At 63.9% G+C, this 14472-nt stretch overlaps 1 protein-coding gene across 1 annotated transcript in view; it reads left to right on the top strand.

Annotated features, from left to right (window-relative positions):
* The window catches only part of LOC309965539 (mucin-5AC-like), a gene marked incomplete at both ends in the record, with an annotated part of 28028 nt that extends 13899 nt beyond the window's left edge, over positions 1–14129 (top strand). Inside the window, 32 exon segments of the mRNA XM_082845048.1 lie at positions 244–287; positions 380–565; positions 1187–1642; positions 1871–2734; positions 2830–3022; positions 3068–3310; positions 3369–4150; positions 4246–4438; positions 4484–5014; positions 5060–5494; positions 5553–6344; positions 6441–6502; positions 6788–6861; positions 7507–7681; positions 7801–7968; positions 8058–8308; positions 8416–8599; positions 9026–9233; positions 9699–9877; positions 10237–10324; positions 10433–10536; positions 10719–10750; positions 11102–11273; positions 11625–11726; positions 11881–11918; positions 12304–12426; positions 12548–12646; positions 12732–12821; positions 12944–13063; positions 13200–13263; positions 13369–13483; positions 13859–14129. Coding sequence (XP_082701174.1) covers positions 244–287; positions 380–565; positions 1187–1642; positions 1871–2734; positions 2830–3022; positions 3068–3310; positions 3369–4150; positions 4246–4438; positions 4484–5014; positions 5060–5494; positions 5553–6344; positions 6441–6502; positions 6788–6861; positions 7507–7681; positions 7801–7968; positions 8058–8308; positions 8416–8599; positions 9026–9233; positions 9699–9877; positions 10237–10324; positions 10433–10536; positions 10719–10750; positions 11102–11273; positions 11625–11726; positions 11881–11918; positions 12304–12426; positions 12548–12646; positions 12732–12821; positions 12944–13063; positions 13200–13263; positions 13369–13483; positions 13859–14129 — 7438 coding nt within the window.
* Between the last annotated feature and the right edge of the window lie 343 nt (positions 14130–14472).

Here is a 14472-nt window from a genome sequence, read left to right as displayed (position 1 = left end):
GTCATGACACGGCCCGAGGACCTCTGGGAAGACACCCTGGAGAGGGAGTGGCCTTCAGAAGGCCCAGGGGGCTCAGTGGCCATGCTCAAGCTGCCTTCTCTGGCCATTGATAGGAAGGGCTCCCTGAGAGGGCGTGACCTCTGGGGCTGAGGTGTGGCCCCCAGGGACCCCAGTGGGGCTTCCCCTGCCTGCCTGCCCCTGGGTGAGTCTCCACCCCCTGACTCATCTCCCTTCTGTCGCCAGCGTTTGCACCGAGAGCGGCGTGCAGTGCACCTACAACTCTGAGGGTGAGTGGTGGGCGGCCCTCCTTGTGCCCGGGGTCTCGGGTCCCCGCCTGCGCCCCGGCCCCCTAACTGCCTGGCTGCTGGCCTCCCCACAGCCTGTGTCTGCACCTACGATGGGAGGCGCTTCCGTCTCAGGGAAGTCATCTACCACACGACAGACGGCACGGGGGCCTGCATCTTCGCCCACTGTGGGGCTAACGGCACCATCGAGAGGAGAGTCGAAGACTGCAACACTACCACCCCCACCCCCCAAACCACCTTCGCCTTCTCTACACCGATCGGTAAGGCAGACAGGCGGGGTGCCGACCGGGTGGTGCCGTCCCCCCACCCCTGGCCCCGAGCGGCAGGAAGGAGCTGGGACGGGACAGAGCGCATGTCCCTGTGCCGGTCAGCCCGCAGCCACCGTGAGGCTAGCAGGACCCGTGTCCCCAGTCATGCTCTCAGGGCTGTGGCACCCAGCATGGGGCAGGGGCTGTGAGCAAAGGTACCCCAGGTTAGCTCCTGGGGAGAGGACCACGGGAAGCCGGCTGGGGAGTCCCTGCCTGGATCCACTGCTCTCCGATCGCCTTGCGTCGCACCAGGGCCAGGCACCTCCGCATCCTAACCTCTTCTAAGGGTGACTTAGGGCCTTATTAGAGCTTCCCCCGAGGGTGAAGAGCCCCTGTAGCTCTGGCTTTAGATTCCGGGGAGCTTAATGCACCCCTTGACTCAGCTGCAGTGAGCTTTACCCCTGCCAGGTTTGGGCATATCCCGGACGCTTGGCGACTGCCCTGTCTCCCAAGTTCCCGTCATGGGTGGAGACAGACAGGCAGCTGACACTGACAGAGGGGGCGGGGGGGCTGTCCTTAAGGAGTGTGGGGAGCCCTGGCCCCTGACGCTCGCCCTTTCTCTCCTGCCCTCAGTCGTGAGCTCGATGCTTCCACCCAGCACACACCCCAGCCCGTCCGAAGAGACAGCACACGCTCTGAGCTCGGCCCCGGCCACCACCCCGGGCACATCCCCTGGACCAACCCCTCCCACAGCCTCCGCCCCGCCCTCGTCCCGGCCCCGCTGTGGGGAGGAATGCCAGTGGTCGCCATGGCTGGATGTCAGCCGCCCGGGATGGGGCACAGACAGCGGTGACTTCGACACGCTGGAGAACCTCCGCGCCTATGGGTACCGGGTTTGCCGAGCACCGAGGGCGGTGGAGTGCCGAGCCGAGAGTGCCCCCGAGGTGCCTCTGGAAGCCCTGGGGCAGCGCGTGGAGTGCAGCCCGACGGTGGGGCTGACCTGCTACAACAGGGCCCAGGCCTCTGGGCGCTGTGACAACTACCAGATCAGGATCCTGTGCTGCTTCTCCCGGGCCTGCCCCCCTAGCAGTACAGAGACCACCCTGCACGCAACCCTCAGCACAACTGAAACTGGGCCCACGCCAGGACCCAGCAGGGTTACATCTGTGCCGACAGGGAGCGCAGGTGCCTCAGCCCCTGTCACCACACTTGGCCCAACCACTGCCTCTACGACTAGCAAAACACCTGGCCCAGGTACATCAACAACTGGGAAAATAACCCCCTTGACTCCTAGCCCAAAGCCGGTTTCAACAACAGTTTCCACCACAACCTCTGTGTCAACCACAACACCCGGGCCCTCGAAGGGGACCTCATCTGAGCCAACCCAGGTCACCTGTTTACAAGAAACGTGCACCTGGACCAAGTGGATTGACGGCAGCTACCCTGGGGCAGGGAGGAACAGTGGAGATTTTGACAGTTTTCAGAATCTGAGATCCAAAGGTTATAAATTCTGTGCAAACCCCAAGAACGTGGAATGCCGGGCGGAAGTCTTCCCCAACACCTCGCTGCAGGCACTGGGGCAGAACCTGATCTGTGACAAAAACGTGGGGCTGATTTGCTGGAACAGAGACCAGCTGCCCCTCATCTGCTACAACTACCAAATCCGGATCCTGTGCTGTGAGATGGTGGACGTTTGCAGAACAAACGCCACACCCCCTACCACACCTGGGCCCACACAGACGACCACAGGTGAAACCAGCACTGCCTGGACCACCGCAACTTTCTCGTCTTCCACACAACACAGCACTGCCAGCTCGGCACATGTGCCCACAAGAACGAGGGTCACAACAAGAACAACTGAGCAGTCCCCTCCGGGGACCACCTCCTGCCAGCCACAGTGCACATGGACCAAGTGGTTCGATGAGGACTTCCCATCTCCTGGGCCCCACGGAGGAGACTTTGAAACCTACAGCAACATCGTCAGAAGAGGAGAGAAGATCTGCCGCCGACCCGAATACATCAGCGCCCTGGAGTGCCGAGCCGAGAACCACCCAGACGTCGGCATCCAGACGCTGGGCCAGGTGGTGCAGTGCAGCCCGGAAGTGGGCTTGGTGTGTCGGAACCGGAACCAGAAGGGCAAGTTCAGGATGTGCCTCAACTACGAGGTGCGCGTGCTGTGCTGTGAGCCAGAGAAAGGCTGCCCTGCCACACGTGTCACAGTTCCCAGCACCTCAAGTGTGAGTGTCAACAGCCAGACAGGGACCACCTCCCATGAGGCCACATCCAGTGCAACCACGGTGCAGACAACCAGTTCAACCGCAGTGCCTATAAGCAGCACCACCACTGTGGAGACAACTGGCCCAACCACAGCTCCTACAACCAGCACCAGCACTGTGGAGTCAACCGGCCCAACCACAGCTCCTACAACCAGCACCACCACTGTGGAGACAACGAGTCCAACCACAGCTCGTAGAACCAGCACCACCACTGTGGAGACAACCGGCCCCACCACAGCTTCTACAACCAGCACCACCACTGTGGAGACAACCAGCCCAACCACAGCTCCTACAACCAGCACCACCACTGTGGAGACAACCAGCCCAACCACAGCTCCTACAACCAGCACCACCACTGTGCAGACAACCGGCCCAACCACAGCTCCTACAAGCAGCACCACCACTGTGGAGACAACCAGCCCAACCACAGCTCCTACAACCAGCACCACCACTGTGGAGACAACCACTCCAACCACAGCTCGTAGAACCAGCACCACCACTGTGGAGACAACTGGCCCAACCACAGCTCCTACATCCAGCACCACCACTGTGGAGACAACCAGTCCAACCACAGCTCGTAGAACCAGCACCACCACTGTGGAGACAATCAGTCCAACCACAGCTCCTACAACCAGCACCACCACTGTGGAGACACCCAGCCCAACCACAGCTCCTACAACCAGCACCACCACAGTGGAGACAACCAGTCCTACCACAGCCCCTACAACCAGCACCACCACTGTGGAGACAACCAGTCCAACCACAGCTCGTAGAACCAGCACCACCACTGTGGAGAAAACCAGCCCAACCACAGCTCCTACAACCAGCACCACCACTGTGGAGACAACTAGTCCAACCACAGCTCCTACAACCAGCACCACCACTGTGGAGACAACCGGCCCAACCACAGCTCCTACAGCCAGCACCACCACTGTGGAGACAACCAGCCCAACCACCGCTCCTACAACCAGCACAACTTTTGTCTCTATACCTGAAACAACCCACTCCCAACCCTGGACCACCTCCTGCCAGCCACAGTGCACATGGACCAAGTGGTTCGATGAGGACTTCCCATCTCCTGAGCCCCACGGAGGAGACTTTGAAACCTACAGCAACATAGTCAGAAGGGGAGAGAAGATCTGCCGCCAACCTGAATACATCGGTGCCCTGGAGTGCCGAGCCGAGAACCACCCAGACGTCGGCATCCAGACGCTGGGCCAGGTGGTGCAGTGCAGCCCGGAAGTGGGCTTGGTGTGTCGGAACCGGAACCAGAAGGGCAAGTTCAGGATGTGCCTCAACTACGAGGTGCGCGTGCTGTGCTGTGAGCACCAGAAAGGCTGCCCTGTCACACGTGTCACAGTTCCCAGCACCTCAAGTGTGAGTGTCATCAGCCAGACAGGGACCACCTCCCATGAGGCCACATCCAGTGCAACCGCGGTGCAGACAACCAGTTCAACCGCAGTGCCTATAAGCAGCACCACCACTGTGGAGACAACTGGCCCAACCACAGCTCCTACAACCAGCACCACCACTGTGGAGACAACTGGCCCAACCACAGCTTCTACAACCAGCACCACCACTGTGGAGACAACGAGTCCAACCACAGCTCGTAGAACCAGCACCACCACTGTGGAGACAACCAGCCCAACCACAGCTCCTACAACCAGCACCACCACTGTGGAGACAACCAGTCCTACCACAGCTCCTACAACCAGCACCACCACTGTGGAGACAACCAGCCCAACCATAGCTCCTACAACCAGCACCACCACTGTGGAGACAACCAGTCCAACCACAGCTCCTACAACCAGCACCACCACTGTGCAGACAACCGGCCCAACCACAGCTCCTACAACCAGCACCACTACTGTGGAGACAACTGGCCCAACCACAGCTCCTACAACCAGCACCACCACTGTGGAGACAACTGGCCCAACCACAGCTCTTACAGCCAGCACCACCACTGTGGAGACAACTGGCCCAACCACAGCTCCTACAACCAGCACCACCACTGTGGAGACAACGGGCCCAACCACAGCTCCTACAACCAGCACCACCACTGTGGAGACAACCGGCCCAACCACAGCTCCTACAACCAGCACCACCACTGTGGAGTCAACCGGTCCAACCACAGCTCCTACAACCAGCACCACCACTGTGGAGACAACCAGTCCAACCACAGCTCGTAGAACCAGCACCACCACTGTGGAGACAATCAGTCCAACCACAGCTCCTACAACCAGCACCACCACTGTGGAGACACCCAGCCCAACCACAGCTCCTACAACCAGCACCACCACTGTGGAGACACCCAGCCCAACCACAGCTCCTACAACCAGCACCACCACTGTGGAGACACCCAGCCCAACCACAGCTCCTACAACCAGCACCACCACTGTGGAGACACCCAGCCCAACCACAGCTTCTACAACCAGCACCACCACTGTGGAGACAACCAGCCCAACCACAGCTCCTACAACCAGCACCGCCACTGTGGAGACAACCAGCCCAACCACAGCTCCTACAACCAGCACCACCACTGTGCAGACAACCGGCCCAACCACAGCTCCTACAAGCAGCACCACCACTGTGGAGACAACCAGCCCAACCACAGCTCCTACAACCAGCACCACCACTGTGGAGACAACCACTCCAACCACAGCTCGTAGAACCAGCACCACCACTGTGGAGACAACTGGCCCAACCACAGCTCCTACATCCAGCACCACCACTGTGGAGACAACCAGTCCAACCACAGCTCGTAGAACCAGCACCACCACTGTGGAGACAATCAGTCCAACCACAGCTCCTACAACCAGCACCACCACTGTGGAGACACCCAGCCCAACCACAGCTCCTACAACCAGCACCACCACAGTGGAGACAACCAGTCCTACCACAGCTCCTACAACCAGCACCACCACTGTGGAGACAACCAGTCCAACCACAGCTCGTAGAACCAGCACCACCACTGTGGAGAAAACCAGCCCAACCACAGCTCCTACAACCAGCACCACCACTGTGGAGACAACTAGTCCAACCACAGCTCCTACAACCAGCACCACCACTGTGGAGACAACCGGCCCAACCACAGCTCCTACAGCCAGCACCACCACTGTGGAGACAACCAGCCCAACCACCGCTCCTACAACCAGCACAACTTTTGTCTCTATACCTGAAACAACCCACTCCCAACCCTGGACCACCTCCTGCCAGCCACAGTGCACATGGACCAAGTGGTTTGATGAGGACTTCCCATCTCCTGAGCCCCACGGAGGAGACTTTGAAACCTACAGCAACATAGTCAGAAGGGGAGAGAAGATCTGCCGCCAACCTGAATACATCGGTGCCCTGGAGTGCCGAGCCGAGAACCACCCAGACGTCGGCATCCAGACGCTGGGCCAGGTGGTGCAGTGCAGCCCGGAAGTGGGCTTGGTGTGTCGGAACCGGGACCAGAAGGGCAAGTTCAGGATGTGCCTCAACTACGAGGTGCGCGTGCTGTGCTGTGAGCCCCAGTAAGGCTGCCCTGTCAGCTCTGTGACTCCAAGTCCCCAGCCCTCACTCCCTCCAGAGTCCACCACCCCCACGTTTTCCCTGGTGACCTCCCCTAGCTCCGCAGCGCCCTCCACATCCACGTGCTACTGCAGTGTGGCGTCCAGGTTATACCCCGCAGGTATGTGTACTCTACCTGGGTGTGTGGTGTGTGCTGACCCTGGTCACTGTTGTCCTGTTCACAAAACTACGGTGTTAAGGGGACGGAGGGGTGCCTTGTCTTTGCGAAAGGGCTAGATCTTGTGTATAGGAAGGCAGTAAGCCGTCTCTGAGCATATGCCATCTACACCTGGGAAGGAAGGCCTTTTGCCAGCGCAGCACCCAGGTGGACCACCAGCCTGGTTAGAGTCCCTCCTGGTGATCGCTTCTTGGCTCTCCTAGTGCCCTCCCATTCCTTTTCTTGCAGGATCCATCATTTACCAGCAGACGGACCTCTCCGGGCACTGCTATTATGCCCTTTGCAGCCTGCACTGCCACGTGGTCAGGCGGACCGACCACACCTGTCCCACCAGCACACCACCTCCCGCCCCAGCCACCTCCACGCCAGTGTCCTCCCCTTCTGCCTCTGTGTCCGTTACTCAGCGAGGATGCCCAAATGCAGTCCCCCCAAGAACGGTAACCTCACCTTTTCTGCCCTTCTCGGGGGCTCGGGGCGGCCAGGGCAGGGACCCTCCGCATAATTCAAAGTAGGCTGTGGCGTCAAGGGTGCATGAAGGTTGGCGGCCCCTCGGCTGACGTAGGCTGACCATGGCGAGCGGCCATTTCTGGTCCTCCAGAACTTCTGGGAGGGGGCGCCAGGAGTGTGGGGCCCGAGGTTGAGACTCTGTTGCCTATAAAGGGGGCTAGAGCAGGTGACTGATGCTCCGGACAGGGTCAAACGGCCAAGGAGTGGAAACGGTGGGTGGGTGGAAATGGGCAGAGGGGGAAGGGGGCAACCTCCAACACCCGGAGCCCCTCCCAGTCGGCCGGGTGCTCGGGGGGGGTGCTGGGGGAGGAGAGGCCTGGTGTGAGTATTGGTCCCAATCCTGGTGGCTCTTCTCTCCCCGGAGACCCAGGCGAGCCCTGAGCCCCGAGGGGTGGGTGCCACGTCAGGGCAAGGCCCTGCAGCAGTCTTTGCTTCCACAGAAAGGCGAAACCTGGGCCATGCCCAACTGCTCTGAGGCCACTTGTGAGGGCAACGGGGTCATCACCGTGAGGGCGCGCCAGTGTCCAAAGAGGCAGAAGCCCACCTGCGCCAACGGCTACCCCGCTGTGATAGTGGCCCACCCGGAGGACTGCTGCCCATCCTACGAGTGCAAGTGTGAGTGGGCGGGGCCGGGGGTGGCGGCCATGGCAGAGAAGGCGGGATGGAATCGGTGGGACCAAGGAAGGACTTCCCAAGGTCAGGGCAGCGGTGGTGGCGCCCGGCCTCCTCCCCAGGTGCCCGGCGGAACCCTGCCCAAGCCCAGAGCAGCCGGGCCACGCAGGCGCGAGGGGGCGTCCGGAGTCTGGTCCCACCTCTCGGCCTCTTTGGGCACCTACTGGACAGAGTTCTGTGTGCTGTTGGCGTGTGGGTCCCGACAACAGGGCAGTCGCCTGCTCCGCTTGGTGCGGGACACACCTGCCCCTGCGGGAGCCCCGGGGCGGTGGGAGGAGGCCCGTAGTGCGGCCAGGTAAGGCGGCTCGTCCTCCCGCAGGCGTGTGTAGCCACTGGGGCAAACCCCACTACATCACTTTTGATGGTACATGCTACATGTTTCTGGACAACTGCACGTATGTGCTGGTACAGCAGATCGTGCCCGTGTTCGGACACTTCCGGGTGCTGATCGACACCTACTTCTGTGATGCTGAGGATGGGCTGCCCTGCCTACAGTCCATCATCATCGAGTACCAGCAGGACCGCATCGTGCTGACCCGCAAGCCCGTCGGAGGGGTGATGACCAATGAGGTGGGGACGCCCTCCGGGCAGCCCCCATTTGTGCCGGGTGGACTCGGGGCGCCAGGCACTGGCTGATCACCACCCGGTTCTCTTTCCCTCGCTGGGTCCCCATCTAGATCATCTTCAACGGTGAGGTGGTCAGACCCGGCTTCCAGAAAGACGGCATTGTCGTCTCCCAAATCAGCATCAAGATGTACGTGACCATCCCCGCCCTTGGTGTCCAGGTCATGTTCAGTGGCCTCATCTTCTCTGTGGAGCTGCCCTTCAGCAAATTCGCCAACAACACGGAGGGGCAGTGCGGTGAGCGCCCGGCCCAGCCCCGCTCTGGCCCTCCGGACTCTGGGCCCTTTCTCTGGCCGGGAGTGTCTGGTGTGCGAAGGGTCGGCCTCGGGTGTGTCCCTCCAGGAACTGCATTCTTGGCTGGGGGTGAGGCCGCCCGTGTGGCGCGGAGCCTCCAGGTGATTCTGCTTTCCAGCTGCACCAAGAATGTGCGGCACACGGCCCAGGGGCCTGGCCATGTGGCCCATACGTGAGGCCTCTTTGGGAACTGCCCCAGGGTCTGGCTTCTTGGAGGCAAAAGAAAGCACAGGGAGGTCAGGGGACAGGTCCCACAGCAACCCATCGAGTGCTGCGCGGAGACGCTGGGGCCCGGCCCCCAGCGCCCCAAGGGAGGGCGAGGGTGCCTCTGCTTTCCCCGGCTGACTGACCGCTGCTTCCACGCCCCAGGCACCTGTACCAATGACCAGAAGGACGAGTGCCGCCTGCCCGGGGGGGCGGTGGTACCCTCCTGCTCCGACATGCCCGGCCACTGGAATGTGGCACACCCCGGCCAGCCATCCTGCAGCAGGCCTCCCCTGACACCCACCACAGTTGAGCCCAAGAAAACGTCCACCTCGTGCCTACCTTCGCCAATCTGCCAGCTAATTCTGAGCAAGTGAGATTCCCTGGCAGGGCTGGGGTGTGGGGGGTGTCGAGTAGCCCTGCTAATCCCACGCTGCCTGGGAGATAGGAAGAAGTGGGCGGGCCTGCAGGGGGCTCCAAGGGAGAGGGGTCACGGCTGCTGGAACGCCAGGCGCAGGGCCCAGCGGGGCTCGTGGCGGGTCGGCCTCTGAGGCGCTGAGGCAGCTCATGGTGGCTCCGGGCATAAGTCCTCAGCCGGCGGCAGCACCCGGGCGTGCAGGGCACGGGGGGAGCCCAGCGGAGAATTTGCAGAAAGAAAAGCTGTGTTGCAGCCAGACACCCTCCCCACCGCACACAGATGGCCCCAGAGGCTGGGGTCCCTCGGCACACAGGTCGGCCTAGTGACACCTCTCCCTCGGGGCCCTTCGTTAGGGAAAGCCTACAGCCTGGCAACCCCACCACGGAGCTGCCCCATGACCCGTGTGTCTCTGTGCTGCAGGGTCTTCAAGCCGTGTCACTCGGTGATCCCCCCGTGGCCATACTACCAAGCCTGCGCCTTTGACCAGTGCCATGCGCCCACGGTGGACACGAGGTGCTCCAGCCTGGAGCTGTACGCCGCCCTCTGCGCGTCCCTCAGCGTGTGCATTGACTGGCGGGGCCTGACCGCCAACGAGTGCCGTGAGTGCCCCCTCCCCCCTCTGCCCCAGAGTGCCCCGTCCCGCTGGGCGGTGGCAATCAGCATGTTCGAGGGGACAGACACACTGGGCAATCCATGGGTGGGCTTGGGCGGTCAGGGTGGGCTTCCGGGAGGAGGAGGGCTGAGCCCAGGATGGAGTGCATTTGTTTCCTGGAGGGACAAGAGGGGCATCCAGGTCAGAGCACCTGGGCCCAGGGTGCAGGGGTCCAGGGCTCGGACAGGCTGGGCGGTGCAGGGCACACAGCAGCTGCCTGGGCCAAGAGCTCCAGCCAGCGGGGCCCAGGCCAGGCCTCGCTTCTCGTGCCCTCCGGCCTCAGGTGTGGCCTCACCCTTCGCACAGCTTTCACCTGCCCTGCTGACAAGGTGTACCGGCCCTGCGGCCCGTCCAATCCTTCCTACTGTTACATGAACAACAGTGCCAATACCCTGTAAGCACCTGCCTTCTCCCTCTGGGACACGCCCACCCCGCCCTGTGTCCCCAGGCCGCCTCTCCCCACCCTGGAGGTCACGGCCCGCTCACCCTCCGCTCCCCACAGGGCCCTCCCGGAAGCCATTCCCATCACAGAAGGCTGCTTCTGCCCGGAGGACATGACGCTGTTCAGCTCGAGCTCAGAGGTCTGCGTGCCAGCCAACTGCAGCAGTACGTCCCTGGGGCTGGGCTTGGGGCTTCCATGCACTGGGCCCTCAGGCTCTGCACTTCTCAGCCAGACCCCAGGGCTTTCCACCACAGCCTAGGTTTCCCCCAGCCCCCGACACCGGGTCTGCCCATGACGGGCTGGGGGCCATGGAATCCCAGCGATGACGTCCTCTCTTTTCCTCCAGGTTGCGTGGGGCCCGACGGGGAGCCTGTGGAGGTGAGTGTGGCACCCTCGGGGGACTCAGAGGAGGGGAAGGGAGGGGCCAGGTTTTCCTGAGCAAAGACTCAGGAGGCCTCCTTGCACGGCCCTGGAGGAGGGTGGGTGCTGGCCCCAAGGCTGGCCGCATCCCGCCCTCCCTGGAGACAACCCCCCACCCTGTTCCCACACAGTGAAGGTGGGGACGGTGGGGAGGGAGGCCGGTCGCCTGCACAACCCCCTCCCACCCCACCTCCTGGCCCCCATGGGCCTCCCAGAGCCCCAGCAGCCCTCAGCCCCGCCCACACTTTGGAAGACCCCTTGCAGGCCCTCAGCCGTGGGCCCGGGTGTCCCATGTCCTTCCCCTAACAGCCTGGCCACACTGTCAGCGTGGGCTGCCAGGAGTGCACCTGCAAGGACGGCACCTGGACTCTGAGCTGCCAGACTCGGCCCTGCGCCCCGCCCCCCGCCTGCCCCGAGCCCGGCTTCGTGCCAGTGCCCGCGGCCCTGCAGACCGGCCAGTGCTGTCCCCAGTACACCTGCGGTGAGCCCCAGGCCGGGCGGGGGCGCACATGCACAGGCTCAGGGCTAGCCAGCTTTGCCCCTGAAGGGTCCCGAGGTGCTGGCACCTGGCGGCACACCCCAGGAGGGTGGTGGGCATACCCTCCCTGTATGTGGCTTCAGCTGCTGACCCCCAGCAGGAAGGCTCAAGGGTGAGGGGTACCATGGAGGTCAGCGCCGAGCAGAAGCCTCGTCCCCCGTGGCGTGGGCACCCCCTGGGGAGCCTAACACCTGTCCACTGGGTAGTCAGTACTCCTGGAGACCCCCAGGGAGAGGCGACACTCAGGCCTGGGAGGGAGGCAGGTGCCCTGACGCCCCCTTCCGTCTGCTGCAGTCTGCAACACCACACACTGCCCCGCGCCCGTGGACTGCCCGGAAGGCTCGCGCTCCATCCTGGCCTATAAGGAAGGGGCGTGCTGCCCGACCCAAAACTGCAGTGAGTGTCCTGGCTCAGCGGCGGCCAGGCTGGGGGAACATGCGCCGTCGCCCGGGACTGGGATGCTGTAGTGGTGGCGTGGGCAGCTGCCACTCGGGAGGCTGGCGGGACAAGGGGACGGTGGGTCTGCAGGTCTGCCTTCTCCCCCGAGCAGGCCGGACCGTCTGCAGCATCAACGGCACCTTGTACCAGGTAAGAACCAGCCGAAGGTCAGGCCCCCTGGTGCACAGGGACCAGAGTCCCCCCGTCCTGCCAGCTTCTCCCCGAGGCTGCGTCCCTGCGGGCCTGGGTGGCCTTTGGAGCAGCAGTGGGTTCTTCTGGGACCACAACCCCTGTCCTGAACTTGAGAAGGTCCCCAGCCTCTCTCTCCCCATGCCGGGTCCTCCAGAGCATGTGACCTCCCTGGAGGAGCAGCCTTGGGGCTCTGTCCCCAAGACCGGGACCCCAACCAGGAGGCACTACTGAGGGTCACCTCAGGGGAAGAGTCTGCCTGGCGGGGGCAGGCCTGGAGGGGATGTCCGGGAGGGCGGGGGCACCAGGCCCAGCTGGGAAGACACTGTCGCCTTGACTCCCCCAGCCTGGTACCATAGTCTCCTCGAACCTGTGCGAAAAGTGTTGGTGTGAGTTGCCCGGCGGCCCCCAGTCGGACACGGTCGTGATCAGCTGTGAGACCCAGATCTGCAGTACCCATTGCCCCGTGGTGAGTGCCCCCCCTCACTCCCACCCCCACGCAGCGCCCAGCCGGGGCTCAGGCCACACCCACACTCCCACCCCCACGCAGCGTCCAGCCGCTCAGGTCACACATCCTGCCCCCCTCCCAGGGCTTCGAGTACCAGACACAGAGCGGCCAGTGCTGTGGCGAGTGCGTGCAGGTGGCCTGTGTCATGAACACCAGCAACAGCTCTGCTCACCTCTTCTACGTGAGTAGCGGTCACGGGGCCTTGGGGTGAGTTCCGGGCGGGGCCGGCCACAGGCTCCAGGGGGGCCAGCCCCACCCCTGCACAGGGGGGCCGCCAGGAGCGCACAGCGACAGCGGGGGTGCTGGATGGATGGCTTCCTGGTGCACTGGGGCCCCTGGGGAGCCGTCAGTGCAAGGTGGGCGCAGGGCAGAGGCCGCGGGAGCCTCGGGGCTGACAGACAGATGGATGCGGCACCCTCCCCTGCTGGAAGGGGGGCCTTGGGGGGGCCACTCACTTGCTGGCTGGGCCTCCCTGCAGCCCGGCGAGTCCTGGTCAGACCCCGGGATCCGCTGCGTGACACACAAGTGTGAGAAGCAGCAGGACGGGCTCGTGGTGGTGACCACGAAGAAGGCGTGTGCCCCCCTTGGCTGTCCAGCGGTGAGTCCGGGGAGCCCGCCCGCCCTGCCCTGCCCAGGGGCGTCGACAGTGGCCATGGGAGGATGGGGCCCTGCATGGGAGTGGGCGCCACCGTCTTGCGTCCCTGCCCTCGCCAACGGCATCTCTGTCCTCACAGGACAAGGCTCGGCTGAGCGAGGACGGCTGCTGCCTCTCCTGCCCCCAGCCCCCAGCCCAGAACAGTGAGTGGGCGTGTCTGCCAGGGCCGGGGGACGCAGGAGGTGGCGGGGGGCAGGGGGCGCCTGGCCAGGGCTGACCTCTGCGCCGCCTCCCGTGTCCCTCCCCAGGGTCGACCTGCGCCGTGTACCACGAGCTTCGGGTCCTCCGGCAGCGAGGCTGCAGCTCCGTGGGGCCCGTGCGCCTCACCTATTGCCGGGGCAACTGTGGGGACACCACCTCCATGTACGTGAGTCCCTGACTCGCCCAGGGTAGACCTGCAACTCCCCCACCCCCGGCCCACAGAGGGCTCCTGCAGGGCAGGGCCTGGGGCGGGCAGACAGGGGCAGGATGGGGGGGCCGGGGGTCAGCAGGGGGCTGGGCCGGGGGCCAAGGATGGCTCGCGGCCTGTGTGGACTCACACTCTTCTATTTACTGAGACCCCAGACTCGGGGTCCCCATTGGTGACCTGCTGGTCAAGTGGTTGCTGAGAGGCTGCTGGGCCCCCCCAGCCTTTGGGGGCTCAGAAGGAACCACAGGCCCTCAGCTGCCATAACTGGCTCGCGGGAGCCACTGCTAAGCGCCCCCGCGACCTCTGGCTCAGGCGGCCCCTGCCCGCAGGTACTCCCTGGAGGCCCGCGCCGTGGAGCACAGGTGCAGGTGTTGCCGGGAGCTGCGGGCCTCCGTGCGCTACGTGACCCTGCGCTGTGGGGACGGCTCCAGCCAGGCCTTCAGCTACACCGAGGTGCAGGAGTGCGGCTGCGTGGGCCTGCGCTGCGACTCCCACGGGGGCTCCAGCCGCTCAGGGGAGGCGCGGGGTGCTGAGCACAGCCAGGAGGCGGGGCTCAGGCGCTGGAGCAGAGGCGCCCTGGCTCCCCGGCTTTTGCAGTAGACGGGCTGGAGCCCCGCCCTGTCCCTCCAGGACAGTCCCACAAGAACGGTTGTATTCGCTGCAGTCAGCCTCCAGGGCCAGTGGAACCTGAGCCCCGGTCCAGGTGACCCAAGCCTAGGACGCACGGTCCACCCCTCTTGTCCCCCTCCGAGTCCAGCGGCCCCGGGTGTGCAGTGGCCCTGACGGGCTTGCAGCCGCCTGCTCGGGACCAGCCCGGGGGGCAGGGGGTGGGGGAGGCTCCTCTGTGGGTCCAGCCTGCTGGTCCCAACCTTCAGCATCACATAAGGGCCTGATCCACAGCGGTCCCTCAGATGCAGCAACTGACTGCTCGGCCGGCCACTGG

The sequence above is a fragment of the Leucopleurus acutus genome, assembly GCF_964270905.1.
Source record: "Leucopleurus acutus genome assembly, chromosome: 8".
In the NCBI taxonomy this organism is placed as follows: Eukaryota; Metazoa; Chordata; class Mammalia; order Artiodactyla; family Delphinidae; genus Leucopleurus; species Leucopleurus acutus.
This window is presented reverse-complemented; position numbering and strand designations above follow the sequence as displayed.